This window comes from Saccostrea echinata, unplaced genomic scaffold, assembly GCF_033153115.1.
Source record: "Saccostrea echinata isolate AGI-Se365-2 ecotype Australia unplaced genomic scaffold, CSIRO_AGI_Sech_v1 ptg000029l, whole genome shotgun sequence".
Taxonomy (NCBI): domain Eukaryota; kingdom Metazoa; phylum Mollusca; class Bivalvia; order Ostreida; family Ostreidae; genus Saccostrea; species Saccostrea echinata.
Window position 1 is genome coordinate 14,790,676 of NW_026889778.1, and position 17,735 is coordinate 14,808,410.

At 31.9% G+C, this 17,735-nt stretch overlaps 1 protein-coding gene across 2 annotated transcripts; it reads right to left on the reverse strand.

Moving 5' to 3' along the window:
- Window positions 1–111: 111 nt before the first annotated feature.
- LOC133194545 (big defensin-like) lies at window positions 112–17,364 on the reverse strand. 2 transcript variants are annotated; one of them, XM_061330492.1, is made up of 4 exons: window positions 17,288–17,364; window positions 5,036–5,272; window positions 4,825–4,851; window positions 112–581 (listed from the first exon to the last, which is right to left on the reverse strand). In XM_061330492.1, the coding sequence occupies exons 2-4, from the start codon at window positions 5,262–5,264 to the stop codon at window positions 448–450; spliced, it is 390 nt and encodes a 129-aa protein (XP_061186476.1). In that variant the 5' UTR covers window positions 5,265–5,272; window positions 17,288–17,364; the 3' UTR covers window positions 112–447. The 2 variants fall into 2 exon arrangements, with proteins under 2 accessions (XP_061186476.1, XP_061186477.1); XM_061330493.1 differs by having other exon boundaries at window positions 5,036–5,294; window positions 17,288–17,349.
- Window positions 17,365–17,735: the final 371 nt, after the last annotated feature.

The following is a 17,735-nucleotide window of genomic DNA, read 5'->3' on the forward strand; positions in this document are numbered from 1 at the left end:
TTGAGGATCTTTAATACTAATAAAAACCTATAGTTATTGGTGTGTGAGAAGAACTGGCATTAGTCAAGTCACAAATGTATCGCTTTCTTTACGTAATTAAAAAAAGAAAGATGAAATGTATAAGAATTTATTTCATATATTTCATCAATTTTATACCTCTATAAACGACTTTCTAATTTAAAAAAATGCAATATTGCAATGATTTTTCTGTAAATCATAAATTAATTTATACTAGAAAGAGAAAATTGTCTATTAAATTCATGATACCAATTTAAGAGGACATCCATGTAACACACAAATAATGACAAAGTATTCAAGAATGTATATCAATCTAGATAATCTGATGTTAACATGAAGAACACATACTATATTCATTGCTGTATAATCATTATAATTTTGCAATTTATTATTTTGTGATATTCATTGAATTGCAACGTATATGTCGTCTCAAACACTGGACTTGCAACAATTCCAACCTCCACAGATAGCCGCTGCAATAGGATCATTGTACTCGTGCGATTGACACTCTTCTCTACACCATCCATCGTTGAACCAGTTTCCACAATTGTGATTTCGTTTATCTGCGGGGAAAAATCCAAGCGCATGAGAACAAAAAGTATCTGAAGTTTATTTTTTGAAATGAAGGCAAGTAATTGTAAGCCTTAAATCATTCTTGATACTTAAAGCTATATATGGCGTATCTGAGCTTAAAATTAAAAAAAAAGAGATTGAGTGTAGATAAACATGATATATGTTATTTACGTTGAAATTAAAATTTTCACCGATTTTGAACTTGAATAACCTCATATTTCTATAGTTTTATTGACTTTAAATGGGGCTGTTATTTAAATGCGGAGTCGGTAAATAAATCGGTTATTGTTTTAAGTTTCTAATATCTTTGAAACGTACATGTAATTGATTCAAATTGAGTAATTTACAGGAAGGTCCTATCTTTATATAAAGTAATAAAACAAATAGAAAAATCTTTTTAATTTTAGTTAGTCTGAAATTATCCAAAAATACGTTACATATGACTTTAACATGATGTTAGGTTTTATGCATATTTGTTGAGTAAAAAATCATAAATCAAACTGAGTTTTAAAAAATACATTTGTGACCAAATAAATAGAATAAAATTGTAATAAATAATATTTTTGAAGATTTGACCTTGATACTTTTTGGGCCTTTAAAAAACACTATTTAAATAATTATTTTTTAAACCTTCCAATAAAAATGTGTTATCAATGTACATGTCTTTACATTGAAAGTTTCGTGATACACTGTAGCTTTTGAAATTCTAGATGCTAATTATAAACTTAGGTATTTCTACATACGAAAATCGTCAGAAAATAGACATATTAATAAAAACCAGTAGTGACCAATCAAAATACTGTGAGAGTGTTTTTTTTTTCGAATCACATAGGATGGCAAAAACACAAGAAAATGAAGAATAAAAAAACCTGGTGAAACCATCCATGAAAGTCAACAAACAGATAGAGCCATCAGAGGCACAATTGTTGTATGTCTTGTGTATTTAAATGGGGAAAAATGCAAACATTTGAATCAGTATGTCTTTCACGGCTGCGTTGCATCTTGACATTTTGTCGTTGTAATTTTAAATTAATTCAAAATAACCATTTGACAAGAAGATGTTGTAATTACTGCCAGCCTGTACGTTAAATCTTACAAAATGACAATTATTTGCCCTCGTTGTTGCCAGCTGCAGAATACTTGTATTGTGCGAAAAATACATAGGGTCATTTTTTTTCAATAAAAAGTGGTCTTAAGCCGTCGAATTTGAACTAATAGTTTAAAAATGATTTTTTTTTCTTTCTAATATTCATGTTTAGGTAGAAAGGGATATCGATTCTAAATGTTTTGTAACCTTATGTAGATGTTAGATAACTGTGAATATGTTATTAACACGTGGCCTAGAACAATTAAAAAATTAAGGTAAAAAATACAAGATTTCAGGTTATTTTTTTACTGTTATTATATGGAAAAAAAAATTAGATGTATACATTGAAATTCTTTGAAGTTTTAAAATTGTTCTTGAAAATTCATTGATTGTAAATTCATTGATAGTAACTTATTTGAGCATTGTTTTTCTTTTAAAAAAATCCAAAAAGAGTGAATACATGAAAGTGAGCGCAGATTCTTTTTTTATTTAAAGCGCGTTTCAACGATGTTTCGTAAAAAATACAAAAAATAATAAGAACATTTAAAACATGCTTTCTTCTCCAAACCATCAAAAATATCATCCTGCTTACATCACATTTTAAATCTTGTCAACTTCAGTTATAAATAAAAATGTCATATTTAAAAAAATGACTTTTTTCTTGAAGACGTTGCGCACGGTGTTGGTACTATAATATCTGACACTTTATATGTGGCAAAGAAGCTGGCGTTTTCAAGATGATATATCGGAATTTGATTCTAGACCAACCCGTATTTATATCCCGATAGATGTTTTAAAATGATGCCCATTACTTATATTTACATTTGTGACTTATTCATATTTTATATTTGCCTGACTATAATCTTTAACGCGTGAAATGTTTTATTTCTCAAACTCAACGGCACGAGTTTGAGCTATTGATTGCGCCTCAACCCTTTATGACGTCACTAAGAAATTACGTCGAACATTTATGACATGAGGAACCCGTGTTTATTTAAGAAATGAATTTAATTTTTGAAGATTCATGAGGACATGAACTACGACGCTTCACGCCGGCATATTTCATGAAGCGCATTAGCGCTTCATGATAAATATGCCGGCGTGAAGCGTTGTAGTTCATGTACCTCATGAATCTTCAAAAATCAAATTCATTTCTTATATTTACATTATTTTTCTGATGAGTTACCACAAATTTCACCATTCAACTGTCATTTTTAAAGCAAAACAGTTTGCACTATAGTTTTGACGTCAAGTACGGTATTATGACGTAACAATGGAGATATTCATGCTCATCCATGGTAGTTCATGAGAAAATGAACAGCATTCTAATTTGCAAAGAATCTTAAGAAAAAATATTTGGAAATGTAAATATACGGATATGGATACGCGTTCTTTTCAATAGTGTTATATAAAAGAAAACATTTGCAAATATAAATATTAGAAATTAGAATTGAATTAATGATATTATCCATGGTAATAAATTATTCTAAAAATTTTCTTTTTAATAGCTATTCTCTGTACATTATTGTAACCACTTAAACTTCTTTGCTACGCAAGGTCACCGATTTTAATGAAACTTAGCCCATTATTACAACTTGACACCAGAAACATATATCAAATAAAATTTGGTTGCTATGTGTCTTGGTTGCCATGGTAAAAGCCGAAAAGTTTGAAAAAAATGATAATTTCAGCTACTTTGAATCTTTATTAACCCTTAATAAAGACTAAGAAAAAAAAACCAAACCATTCTCACAAAAATATGACACCTTGCTGCCACTTATGCTATAAAGAAACTATTTAAAATATATCTCTAAGTAAGTGGTAACCACGGGTACATCTGGAATACATTTTAAATACTGAAAAATTCTGAAAAACGCCAAATATGCACTAATGATAGGTGTTACATGATCAAACTCAATCAACAACTTAAGAAAAACCATAAAGATATTTGACCTTAAGTAATTAGGTACTAGCAATATTATTCTAAAAACTTTAATGGTTGCCATGGTAACACAGTGTAACCAGGCAAAATCTGTTGCTAAGATTGGTTAATGCTACTATCTTGAGAGAAGAAAATGGTTACAATGCAAAGTAGCATTTAATCCTAATTTTTCTTACGTCATTGTTGCAAGATCCTAAGGATGTCTATTTACCAGTTTTGAATTTTCATTTTAACCATGGAAACAAGCTACCGGTGGTTTAAAGTGATATTTCTTTAATGCTTTAGGAATTTATTTACCTTTTAATCGAGAATCATATTATTTGACTCACCTTGAATAGTACTTATCAGGTAGAACTAAAGTTGAAAATCGTATGTTGATAAAATTTGATGAAGAAAACAACACTGTTGCTATGGTTACCAAGAAGGGAAAATGTTAGATTTTGTTAACTTTATATCAATATGAAACCTTATGTGCCAGTTTCTTGCAACCTGTAAAAGATTCGGTGGTAATCAAAACTGAGAGTCAGGTTAGTTGTTCATAAACATCAATTAAAAAACATTTGGGATTCTACATACAAGGGTACGTATCCGAGGAAACAAAATATTTATCAGATTTTTATGCATATTTTTTTCCTGCTAATGTCCATAGCAACGCTCTATTTGAAGAATTTTAATTTGAAGTTTTTAGAAATTAGAAAGTTAAGACTACACTAACGCCTTTTAAAATTGATCGCCAGTTACACAGGAAAATTGCAACGTATGTTCGACATATGTTTCGAGTAAGAAATGTTGAACATACGTTGAACATATGTTGACCATATGAATTTTCGACATTATGTTGAAGATATGTTTAAAAAAATATGTTGAAGATATGTTTAAAATATATGTTGAACATATAGCAGACTCAAAACATATATTATATACAACAGAAGATTCAAACATTGAATTTTTATGCCCTTTTTTAAAATATTTATTTTGATATATTAAGTAAAAATAAAATACATGGTCAGCATCTAAAATATGTAATTATAAGCTTAAAACGTTAGAACAACATTATGACTTTAATAACGTTATTTTGACGTAACGTCAATGTGTACCAACACCGTGTGCAACGTTGGACTCTTTCTATAGAAAAACTTTGAAATGGACATTAAGATTTTTGCGGCCGATTTGATACTTTGCTTCATTCCTGATTTGTACGTACCTAAAATAAGATCATCTCTAGTCGTCACTGTAAAAGAGATACAAAATACATAAATAATATATAATTTTAAGTTTTGTTGTATGTGGGTGTATAAACTATAGTAAGACTTAGTTATTAAAATTTGATTTATATTTCAATAGTTTATATGATAGCAAAACTTTTTCATGTTAATTGACAATGATCTGAATTTGTGAAAAAAAAAAAAAAATACATCTTCCAACTGTATGTCGTGCAACTTCTGCGATTCCATAAATTGCTACTAGCGCTAGGAAGAGAGGAGCATTCACAGACATTCCAGCAAAAGACGCCAGAGGTAAGAGGGCTTGGGCCTGACGTTTATTTCTTGACTGCTCTTTCTTTATCCTTGCATTGGCGAAGATGGAACCAGGAGCAACCAATAGGATAACGTACAGGATACACAGGAAGGCTTTCCTTTCCATGATGCTCTCTTTTCAAATAAAATGAAGAAGCTCAAATAAATAATAAAGATAAAATCAAACACAAATGCAGTGCCCTTGTAGTTTTCATAGTTAATCGTGAATCGAGCATCACTTTTCCGTCAAGTCAAAACGATGTAAAAGGCAGAGTGATACCTTGATTGTTAGTATGAAAGCGTGACTTAACGTAATCTTTCGTGTTTATCATTTTTGAAGATTAAGCACGAATATTGTTTCAATTTCAAAAGAAATCTTATAACGTTATCTTTTGTTTCCCAGTAATTAGAAAAACAGTCCAATTTTAAAAGAATGGATTTTTTCCGACAGAATGGACAAATGTCTTTTTATACTAAATGGATATATACAGTCAATGGGCAAAAGTATTCGTCATTTTACGCATATCTCGGCTATTTTTCACTCGCGCTATTTATAGAACGAAGGAAACAAGAGGCCCAATGGTCACATCGCTCATCTGAGCACTATGGCTACGAAAAAAAAAGAAAAATCAGTTCAATATTGAAAAGCTTACAGGCATAATTAAGTGGTCCCGACCTACCCCTAAAGGGTGGAGGGGGGTATGATTTGAACAAAATTGAATCTACGCTAACTAAAGATGCTTACAAATTTCCTTGACTAACCGTGGCTTCTTTTCCTACAAGTTTAACCTTTCATTGTGGCCCCAACCTACCCCTAGGGATCATGAATTGAACAAACTTGAATCTACAGCACCTGAGGATGCTTCCATATAAATATGACCAATGATGGCTTTGCTGTTCTTGAGAAGAAGATTTTTGAAGATTTTTTCCTATATACTCCTATATTAAACTTTGATCGCCCACTGTGGCCCCACCCTACCCCCGGGGGTCATGATTTGAACAAAATTTGAATCTACACCACCTGAGGATGCTTTCACATAAATATGACCAATCATGGCTTTGTTGTTTTTTAGAAGAAGATTTTTATAGATTTTTCCTATATATTCCTATTTAAAAATTGATCGTCCATTGTGGCCCCATTCTACCCTCAGGGGTCTGCAGCTAGGTTAAGGAAGCCCATGAAATATACGCCTTAATATATTCAGAGAAAATGAATACAATTTTATTTTTTTTTTAACAGCATTAGTTTTGATGAATGTGAATTGTGGTGTTTGCACTTGTATATATCGGGTCTCTGCTGAGTTCGGCCAAAGCGACATCGCTTACATCATCTGTTTGTCACGTGACAGGTTTAAAATTAGAACATATATGTACTACTACAAAGATCGCAAACGTTCAACGATATACAGGTATCTTTCCGCTATAAAATTTATTCCTTTTTGTTTAAGAAAAATTTCTTAACATGAAAAGTGCTGTGAGCAACTTCCTCATGCTCGGGAATTGTGAAAAATTTAGCCGTCTTTCTATAAACTCCAGACATAGATGTAATACGCACTGGAATAATGTTACATTAAAGAATAAATAAACAATGCACAACCAGCTTCCAGCACTTTTCAGAATAGTAGGAACAATAGCTTCACTTCTTTAAAAATTCAGAATTTATAGTGAAGCGCATATCGTTGAACTTTTGATATTTTCGAGGGTCCGGACCCCGCATACTAGCACGTTACTGTTCAAATGTGCTCCCTACGGCTAAATATAAAATCTACACATTATCAATTAGTTTGACAATAAAATGTGGATTAATGTATTTTAGAATATGTATCCATTTTGGTCCAATTAAGCTTGTTTTGTGTTTATTTTTATTTTTACAAGCTACGATAATAGCTTGATCCACGCCTCAAGTACAGAGAAACTGCGTGTCAAAGTAAGAAATGACGTCATCTCAGTAAGTACAGCGAGATCAAGCTGGCTTTTATTCTACATACGCTAAGTGCTATTTTGGCAAGATAATTTGCACATCCATTTATCTTTATAATATTTATGAGAAAAGAAGGTATTTGAGTGTGTTTTAAAAAGGACATATAGTATTTATTCATCGAGATTCATTTGTACTCTTTTAACGTGACGTCATAATAGCTTTCCCGATCCTCTGCATAGGCTGACGTAGATATGGGAGTCCTTAACCTAGCTGCGTCATTATTTGAACAAACTCGAATCTACACTATCTGACGATGATTCCACATGAGTTTCATCTTTCCTGGCCCATTAGTTCTTGAGAAGAAGATTTTCAAAAGATGCCATTAATTTTTCACTATTTTGTAATTATCTCCCCTTGGAAGAAGGCGTGGCCCTTCATTTGAACAAACTTGAATTCCCTTTACCCAAGAATACTCTCTGTCAAGTTTGGTTGAAATTGGCGCAGTGGCTCTGGAGAAGAAGATGAATTGTGAAAAGTTAACGACGGCGCCAACGACAACGACAACGACGACAGACAACGGACAAATTTTGATCAGAAAAGCTCACCTGAGCCTTCGGCTCAGGTGAGCTAATAAAATGAAACTTTCAATAGAGAGACTAGAGAAATTACGTCACGATTTTGTGACGTCGATCTGTCATTTGTGTGTCTGTAAACACTGAAAAAACACCGCTTGAAAACATGAGGCAAAAGTCGGCAGAGTTTAGCACCAACGTAAAGGAAATGAGTTTAAAATCTGCATCATATATACCTTAATTAAATCAGAACTGGCGAGGATGTTGGGTGTATCTATGTCAACAATTGTGGGTATTGTGGATAAATTTAACAGACTGGGAACGGTCGAAAACTTGGCGAGATCTGGTCGTCGACTTTTGTCTACAACTCGGAACAAGACGAAATTTAGCAAACAGAAGAGATACTTTGACTCATTTGACAAACAAATTAAACGAAGGAAGAAGACAATTTAGTGAAAAGAAAGTGTTTAGAAAATTACGTGAAGAAGGGTACAAAACGAAGCGTACAAGAAAAACTATGGTTGTTTGACGTGAGAACAGAAAAAGCGGGTAAAATGGTGTCAAGAACGAAAATATTAGAAGTGTGATCAAGAGTGGAAAAAATACATATTTTCGATGAGAGTCAAATTGTTATCGGGACAGATAATCTTGTATATGTATGGAGAAAGGACGCCGAAGCTAACAGTCCCCACTTGGTTTGTTCTCCATCAAAGTGGAGGATATCACTAATGATCTGGAGATGCATGTGTTTTGATGGTATGGAACTATTGTACCTGTCGAAGTTAATATAAATGCACTCAAATACTTGGAAATAGTTGATAATAATTTATGGTCTGTAATTACCAGACATTTTCCGAACAAAGGTTATGTTTATCAAGACAATAATACCCCGGTATATAGGGTCCTCGTAGTGAAAAACTACATGACAGAATATAATATTAACCCCACAGATTGGTCAGCTCAGCCTCACACTGCTCAACGCGTTATCGGCTATTCGGTTGTTATCGGGCATTCGGTGGATAACAACTTTTGACAGGTTAGTAAATTGTTGCAAATAAACACTGTAAAAAATAGAAACAGAGAATGTTGATTGTGCTTTTTGTGAACAAGAATGAATACAGATACAAAATAAAGCCCCATTATATGTTATCATAGTATTTTTAAGTCTTGAGAAGATTTTAAAGGTCAAATTTGTTATATTTTGTAAGTTTTTGGCCGATTGGCATTGCTGCATATAGCCCCTCTCTTCAAAATCCTTATACTTACATGTACCTCACATTAATTATTGTCCACAATATGACATCGTCAGAATCTCGCAAAGATGTAATTAAAGGGTAAAAATAGCCCTTTTTTAACTTTCAAGATGGCTTCGGAAATGCGGTTGAATGGTTCACTTTGTTATCGGAAATTTCGGTTTTAGTTATCGGAAACAAAGGTTGTCATAGGTTAGGAAAAATCTAAAGAAACAACAGAATTCTTCATTAACTCTAGATATTTAAAGTGGCAAGAACACAATTCTAATTTTTGGATATCATTTGTCAATTTTAGAATATGTAACTTTAAGAAAAGGGGTGTTTTTTGATCATGAATGTTTTGGAATTTCTCATAATCACTGAAATGTGTATGATCTTGACCTGTTCGAAAATATTGTATTAGTTAATTCTCTGAATTATAAATCTCTGTTGTAACAAAAGTACAAATGCCAAATTTATTTATTGAGAGTCTTACGTTGCATTATTCTCAGTATAAAAGCATAGCAATAATTGCTGAATTCACAGGAATTTACTCTTAGATTTCTGTGTGTTTCCTTCCAGTTACGCACTGTTCTTCACTTTTGTCTCCGTTTTCCTTGCTTCGTTTTTATTCCTTGACTTTGCATTTTCGATCTCCCCTTAATCATCGCTGTTCCTTTTTTTAGAACTAAGTACAGACCCTGAAACGTGCTACTACCCCACACGCACGCTGCACGAATGGTACACGCTCGCTACACGGTTTGTACGAAACGCTGCACGGTTTACACGAAACGCTACACGGTTTGCACGAAACGCTACACGGTTTACACGAAACGCTTTGCACGAAAGGCTGCACGGTTTACACGAAAGCCTGCACGAAACGCTTTGTACACGTTTCTCACACGCTTTGTACACGATTCTCGCACGCTTTGGCCTCGATCTGGATTTTCTATTCGGAATCTCTCGGACTTTATTTCAATTATTACGGATTAATCAAAGATTAGTTAGGAACTGAAATCATTCAGATTAAGTTAAGATTAAAACTCGCTACACCAGTACTATATTAACAGATAAAATTAATACATAGTTGTCAGTGAGTATGTGACCCGCCCGGTAAAATACTTATTATCGTCTGTGTACAAAACTTTTTTCACTAGACTCTAAATTACGCACTGAAAAAAATGTCATATTTATAATTCATAATCTTTCACAGCATTTAATGTTTTTCCATTTATAGTTTGATAATAAATAGTCGTTTTATTACTAACAAATAAACTCAGTTATTGATTTGAAAAAAAAAAAAATGATTCAATTGCGTATGAATACTGTAAACGGATTGATTTTCTTTTCCCTTTTTTAATTATTGATTGATTTATACATTTTTTTGATTTAGTAAAAAAAAATTAATTTCATTTGATAAAATTAGGTTCTGTTTATAATTTGCAAAGGTAACATGTAAACTGCATCTAACAGGAACATTGTGTAGGAAAAGGGGGGGGGGTAGATTATCGACATCTTACTGTTGTATCTTCAAATCTGTACATGACTAAATATAACGGGCACTTGTTTCAGTAAGTATACCATCCGTGGAAAAAATATTATAGAAACAAGTGCCCGTTCTAAGAAAAAAAGGATATCCATATCTGTAGCGGGACCCGATACATGTAATTCATTAAATGCACTTTATTCAAAATGGTAAATGGTAAATATATCGTTTCATTACATAGTTAAACTTTATTTAATCATTTAAATTTTATATGGTAGAGAAGCCGGGGGATAAGTATTGTAATTATTTAGTTCTCTTTTGAGGCATTGGTTTATCAAATAAAAGCAATATTATACCCACCACCTTTTAAAATCCTTCATTTCAAACCGCGTCTAGACAAAAAAAAATTCAATAATTTATGTAATCAATAATCACGGCTTATACATTCAATAAATATGTATACATGCCTAATGGCCTAAAAACTAAAAAAAAATGCTCTAGAACTGCGTGATTAATAAAACAACTAATATACATGTATGATTGTTCAGGATTTATTTTATTTACGAATGCAATTGCAAATTAATTCACTGTTTATAGACAATCGGATAAATTTAAGAAATAAAATCCACGGGTATTTATTTATGCCCATTAAATACTAATAAAACCGTTTAATTTCACAAATTAAAAATCAATCGTTATTGTCGGTTGTCATCTTATCTATGATTGACAAGAGATACTTGCAGAACAAGTTTTCAGTCTCGGCACGCGGAAGCCGTGATCGCTGTTGTAAATGACCTTGATCACAGTCGTAAGAAAAGTGCTGAAAGTGTACAGAAGATTACAATATTTTTTAAGGGGTGCATCGGGCGCACGCCGCAAAAAGCAATAGATTATTTTAAGAAAGAAAATCATCAATAAAAGACTTGTTTACAACAAAAACTCAGTATTTTCATTTGATCATCCCCCCCCCCCCTCCCGGAAATATTTAACCCTGTATTTGTCGATGCATGTGAATTATAATTCATTTATATGACTATTATTAATAAACCAATTATTTGCATAAAAATAAACTATAAATGACTCATCGTTGCAAAATAATTTGCATCAGAATCTCGTGATATAAGAAAATTATGTTCATTTAAAAAGAAAATCAATTAACTGTGCTCCCCGGCTTAGAATTCCAATACTTCACATTTATAGCAACACACTAAATTTTGTATTTTATTTTTCACACCTGACATATTTATCTATTATTTTGTATTAATCACCGATATGTTCTTGTAATCCCACATCCCATAATTGTAGAATGGTGAAGAGATTCGAATAAATGAATGAAAAGGACAAGATCGGATTTCTAATGAATTTTCTTTTAAAAAATGTTCAGTATTGCTCCCTTAAAAGAATGTATTGAATCAAATACCTTAAAATTTATGTGCATATAATTAATTACTTTTAACACATTTTCTGTCCATCTTTATTGAAATAAAAAAAGAAAGAAAAATCAAACAAATATGTAATACATTACCGAGTAATTTTATTTTGTTGTTTCCGTATTTTTTCACTCTTAAAATACCACCGGTATGATATATCCGAATAATATTAGTTACAAACAACACAGAATGACATGTTGATCCATCAATAGCCATCTGTAAAATAAAAAGACTTCCGAATGAATCCTACACGTTTCTCACACGATTCTTGCACGAAAGTCGCACGTTTCTCACACGCTTCTCGCACGCTCGCTGCACGGTTTGCACGAAACGCTTTGGAGCTTACACGAAACGCTGCACGGTTTACACGAAACGCTACACGGTTTGCACGAAACGCTGCACGGTTTACACGAAACGCTACACGGTTTGCACGAAACGAAAAGTGCACGAAAGTCACACGCTTTTTTGGGGTAGTAGCACGTTTCAGGGTCTGTACATACATGTATTAGTTTCGCAGTGCAGTTAAGGTGCGCAATGGAAATGTCGGCGATTTTCTATGTTACAAAATATATTCTTTTTCAGGATGGCATTTTTTTAAAAACACTTTTCTTATATCGGACAAATGTAACTATGGTTATTATTAACTTCATATTGAGGACGATTAGATTTTCTATTTAGACTTGTCACGTGATGTGGCAGTCATGTGATTTTTGCACATATACTTGCAGTATTGAGGTCACCAATAAATTTCAATAGTGCAAGCGCATAACCAAGTTAAAATTCGAAGTTTAATTTTTATAAAGTTTCAACACCCAATGTAGTTCGTGAAAAGTGCTGCGATCCTATAATAGATTCTACTATTTCATTGTTAAAATCATATTTGTATGAATGCATACTGAATTTTTTGCTGGTCAGCTTCATTAAATATAGAAATAATTAATTCAGTTTCAAGATTTCAACAGGATCGCAGCACTTTTCAAATACATGTAGCTTAATACTTCTAAAGTTTATGATTAAAAACTTGTCATGATCCACTGAGGATATTCCCTTGCACTAGATCGATTTATTAAGACCCTTAGGTTATCCTCCAACGTACCTGCATACAGTATCCGTTAAATAGGAAATGTACGGAAAATATAATAACAAAATCATAAAAAGGACATTGTATCTAAATAAATGGCCTCATAATATCTGCAAATAATATTTTATTTAATTGATTATTTTTCACGTTTGGGAAATGGGTTTAACGTTGTTGTTTTTTTTTTTTAAAATAATTTTATGTATTTATTTATTTTTACTGAACGATGCTTTTTTTCAAAAATGACATAATAGATCGTAAGACCTAACTAAAGAAACTATAGACTGGTTAAATATACATGTACATTTACGTCTGAAACCGCCTGAAGCCAATAGTGGCTATCTTTAATGGAAAACAGAAAAATGATTGAACAGATAAGTAGTTCTATTATAAAATCACAATTATATACATGTATATCAAAAAACTAACAATGGACAGAAAATTTTCAAAAATTACTTTAAAAACATTACGTTTGAAATTTTTAAGGATTGACAGATTATAATGGACTTTTTTTCCAATCTATTTCTGACGCTGAAGGAAACTTTTGAACCTGAGTTTCCGATAACGTGCACTCGTAAAAACCGAATTATCCGGCAACATCAACCTTGTTGACGATAACATGTTTTCACCTAACGAGACATTTTAAATACCTATTAACTAACCCTTAATTTGGATTTTTGATCTTAGTCTGCTTATCTACAGGTATATGAATATCCATAGAATATATAAACTATTTTGTTTAATACAAAAAACTGAAATTGACTTCTACAAAAGCTAAAATGTAATGACTTATTCCGAAATTTTTTTATAAAATATCATTTGAGAGAGCTGTAGATCATTTAAAAGAGAGTGATTTGGTTTGTGCTTTTTGCTGCTGAAAGTATAATTATATATCTGCCAAAGATTACAAACTTTGTTTGCTGGAGTACGCAATTATCGTTGAATTAGGAAATTCAAAATCACCTACGTATTCTAAACATCGCTTTTCTTGCACCGAATGCCCGATAACAACCGAATTGCCGATAACGCGTTGAGCAGTGTGATTCTCCATATTTAAATGTTTTTGAAAAACAAAAAATTGGTTAAAGAGCTCAAAGGAGTGTCCGCAACTATTGCGAGTCGCGATCAGCTGTTTGAGGCAATTAGACAAGTATCCGTAGCTTCTACGCATCCATTCTAGACCGGATTAAAGAAGCAATCCGTATGAAGGGAAATCTGACCAAATATTAGGTAGGTGAAATCAATTTTAAGTATACAAATTTCCGTTTAAACCGTTCGTTGTGAACGTAAACAACGCGACGCCATTTTGATAATGACGAATACTTTTGTCCATTGACTGTGGCTTTGTAAGCTTGCTAATTCAAAGTTGACTCCGGTTCAAGTCATGTAGAAATCAAGTTTAAGACAATTGATAATCTGGCAAACTGTAGTCCACAGACATTTCCATGTAATCACAATAATAAATTAGTTTGCGATTAAGAGTGAAAGTACAATAATCAAAAAATGGATAAAAGTTACTGTTAGTACAATTAAATTTGATTTTAGTTTTAATTGTTCTACTGGGAGACTCGCCAGTATAAAGTGGGATGTCCATGCTAAAGACGTTTTCTTCTTTAAAGTATAATATATTTTACTGACGAATTATTACTTGAACATTCGGTATTAATTTTTATTGCATTATGGTATCATAAATCATTTCTCGGTATTGAATTCTATAATTATAAGTAAGAATTTTACATCGAGTATATAATTAACTACAGCTCATTTGAGATGATAAAAAGGATCCAATTGTCCATTCTGTGAGAGAAAGAAGGAAATCTCACGCCCGAGCATGTTAAGGCTACAAAAAGGAGGCGAGTCCCAACTTATACGGGAAATATCTAGTATTGCATCACACAAAAAAAAAAAATCAGTTCTTCACAAATACCATAAAATGAAATAATCTACGATTTTAAACTGTCGGAGAGTTTTAAACAACATAAACTTACTACTGCATGCATGTTTGTTGTTAGTTAATTAACCATGCGTTCATCGCAATGCACTTAAATTGTCAATGTGACGTCATATGGTAAAATTTGACGCAGTTTGTATGAAGTGTGAGGCTGATCAAGTTATAGGCTATAAAGAAAAATGTATTTTTTTTAATTAAATAAAATGTTATTTGCAGATACGTAAGAAGCAATTAACTTGGATGCGACGTCCATTTTGTGATTTTTATTCTTAAACATGTATTTGTATGCAGATTTATTAGAGTGTGCCGTCTTGTAAGCCGGAATTTTTTCTTCCGGTACACTTTGGTTTTTCTTTTTTGTTTACACTTGTTATTTCCGTGCGTGCAGCACGAGATATTTTCTCGTCACTCGTCGCCTTACTCAGTACATGTACAGTCATACTGTTGTTACAGTTTTTTACTCTGCCCACAATGTAAGTATTTCATATATTTTTCTATTTACAGTTACTTGTATTATGCTTATGAATTTTCGGCAATGATTTCTTTATTATTTTCTTCTACAGATGTGAAATTTGACTGTTAATTTTTACCGGGAATTCAGAGTAGCTAAATTTGTCATATGTATTATCCATGTTTGCTGATATTTGCAAAGTGTCTCTATTTATATGATGCTAATTTACATATTTATCTCAGTAATATGTTCTATATATTGTGAATATAGGTATTTTTCAGATTTTTCATAAATTTCTTAACATTGAGCATTGTACATCACATTTATTATTATTATTTTGTCTATTGTAGCTTTTCACCGTACGTATTATGTATCACCACATTATTGAACTATGGTGTTTCAATAAAGATAAAAAACGGTTTAACTAGCTGTAATTTATGGAGGCAGCATAAGAGGGTAATATATAGATGGGTCTTTATAAATCCATATATTGCAAGGGCATACCCTCAAGTTTTTAAATTTAAAGAAGTATTAAGGTATTTGAAAAGTGTTGCGAAGCTGATTAAATATTGCAAACAGGCCCATAGGAAGCAATTAGCAATTTCACTTTGAGGGGGCACAACCATATATTTTCAGTTGGGGGGCACTATCAACGACCAAAATTCCTTGACAAGCACAAAAAAAGTCATCAGCCGTTATGTTATCATTGAGGGGGCACAAGTATATAGTAGCTATGTTTTCTATAGTGTTCTATATATCGGCAAAATTATTGGGGGGGGGGGCACCCCCCCTGCCCCCCCCCCCCCCCCCGGTTCCTACGGCCATGGCAAATGAATTAATTTTTTCTATATTAATGCAGTTGACCAGCAAAATATTTAATACGCGGTCTAACAATTAAATATAATTTTGGCAATTAGATACTTGAGTCTGTATAGATTCGCACACTTTTCACAAGCTCCAAAGGGTGTTGAAAATATTTATAAATTAAACTTAGAATTTTAACTTGGTCATGTACTTGCAATATTGAAAATTATAGAGGACCTCAATACTGCAGGTATATTCGCTAAAATCACGTGATTGCCACATCACGTGACAAGTTTAGATAGAAAATCTGATCGTCCTCAACATGTAGTTTTTAACCACATTAAATCTGTCCGATAGAAGTAAAGAACAAAAAAAAAAATCTAATCCTTATATAGAATGTATTTTTTATCTCAAAAAAAAAAATAAATAAATAAATAAAAAAAAAAAATAAAAAAAAAAAAAAATAAAAAAAAACGCCGATATTTCCCTTGGGCACCTTAACTGTACATTGGCCTTATGTACAGCCTTTCAGAAACTCTCTCACATAACGACAGATTTGGCCTTTCGTCTCAGTTTAATCTAAAATCAATTTCATCGCATGAAAAAGAATACTTGTTTTAAAGATTATTTCCTATAGACGAAGTGTTTTTAACATAATATTTTTCCTGTCAATCATATTTCATATTTTGTCTCCATTTCTTGAAAATAAAAAACAGGTTATTAAACTTTTCTATAATTAACTCTTGCCTTTAAATTTTCAGAACAAAAAGAATACTTTAAATAGATTATTTATTTACTTATTATTTATATATTTACTTTTCATAATATTATCTTGCCTTTTATTGAATCGTATATTAAAGAGGTTTTATTCTAATTTTTTTTGCACATATAAGCTATTTTGTTTCCTTTGTTTATATAAATATGCTTACACTATTTAATCAGAATCAAGGCGCAGTGAAGTTAAATGTCAACCATTTCTTTTTATGGATTTATTTTAAGTTGTAGAAAGGAATCCTATGTACGGTACATTATGAAAGTTTTCATGAAAAAATAGGTATTTTTTACATCAAGCACTTATTGGAAAAAAAGTTAACTAGTATATCTGGATGAGTTTTGTAGTTACAAGTATCTGTCCTGGCCTAAGATGCCTGTTTATTATGTTTACTTTTGGCAAAGATATAATCAAATAAAATAATCTTTTAAATGCGAAATAAGCAATACTTACTAATATTGGCTTTTTAAAATATTGATCTGGTTGTAAACCACACTGAGTTTTAAAATGTTATGATTTAATGATGTAGAAAACATGGCTTTAATAGTCTACCTTAATATATTCTGAGTGCAATTTTTTATGATTCACAAAATTAAAAATAAAGTGTCAGAATGACAATCAAAAAAGTCATACAAGTACAGACCACGCAATTTGACATGATTGTGTCAAAATGACAAAAATATATAAAAAAAATATTAGACATTATGGAACCCAGCATCCATATGCATTATATATGTAATGACTATGTGTGAAGAAAGTCCTGCAAAGCCCCAGAGAACAAACTCCTTCAGACCAAATCATGACCTTTAAATCCATAGTTGCTTCTCTCTAACACTTTTGTAATACTTACGGAAAATTTTTCTTGTCTTGGTACATATATGTAGTAAGTTTGAAGTTTGTT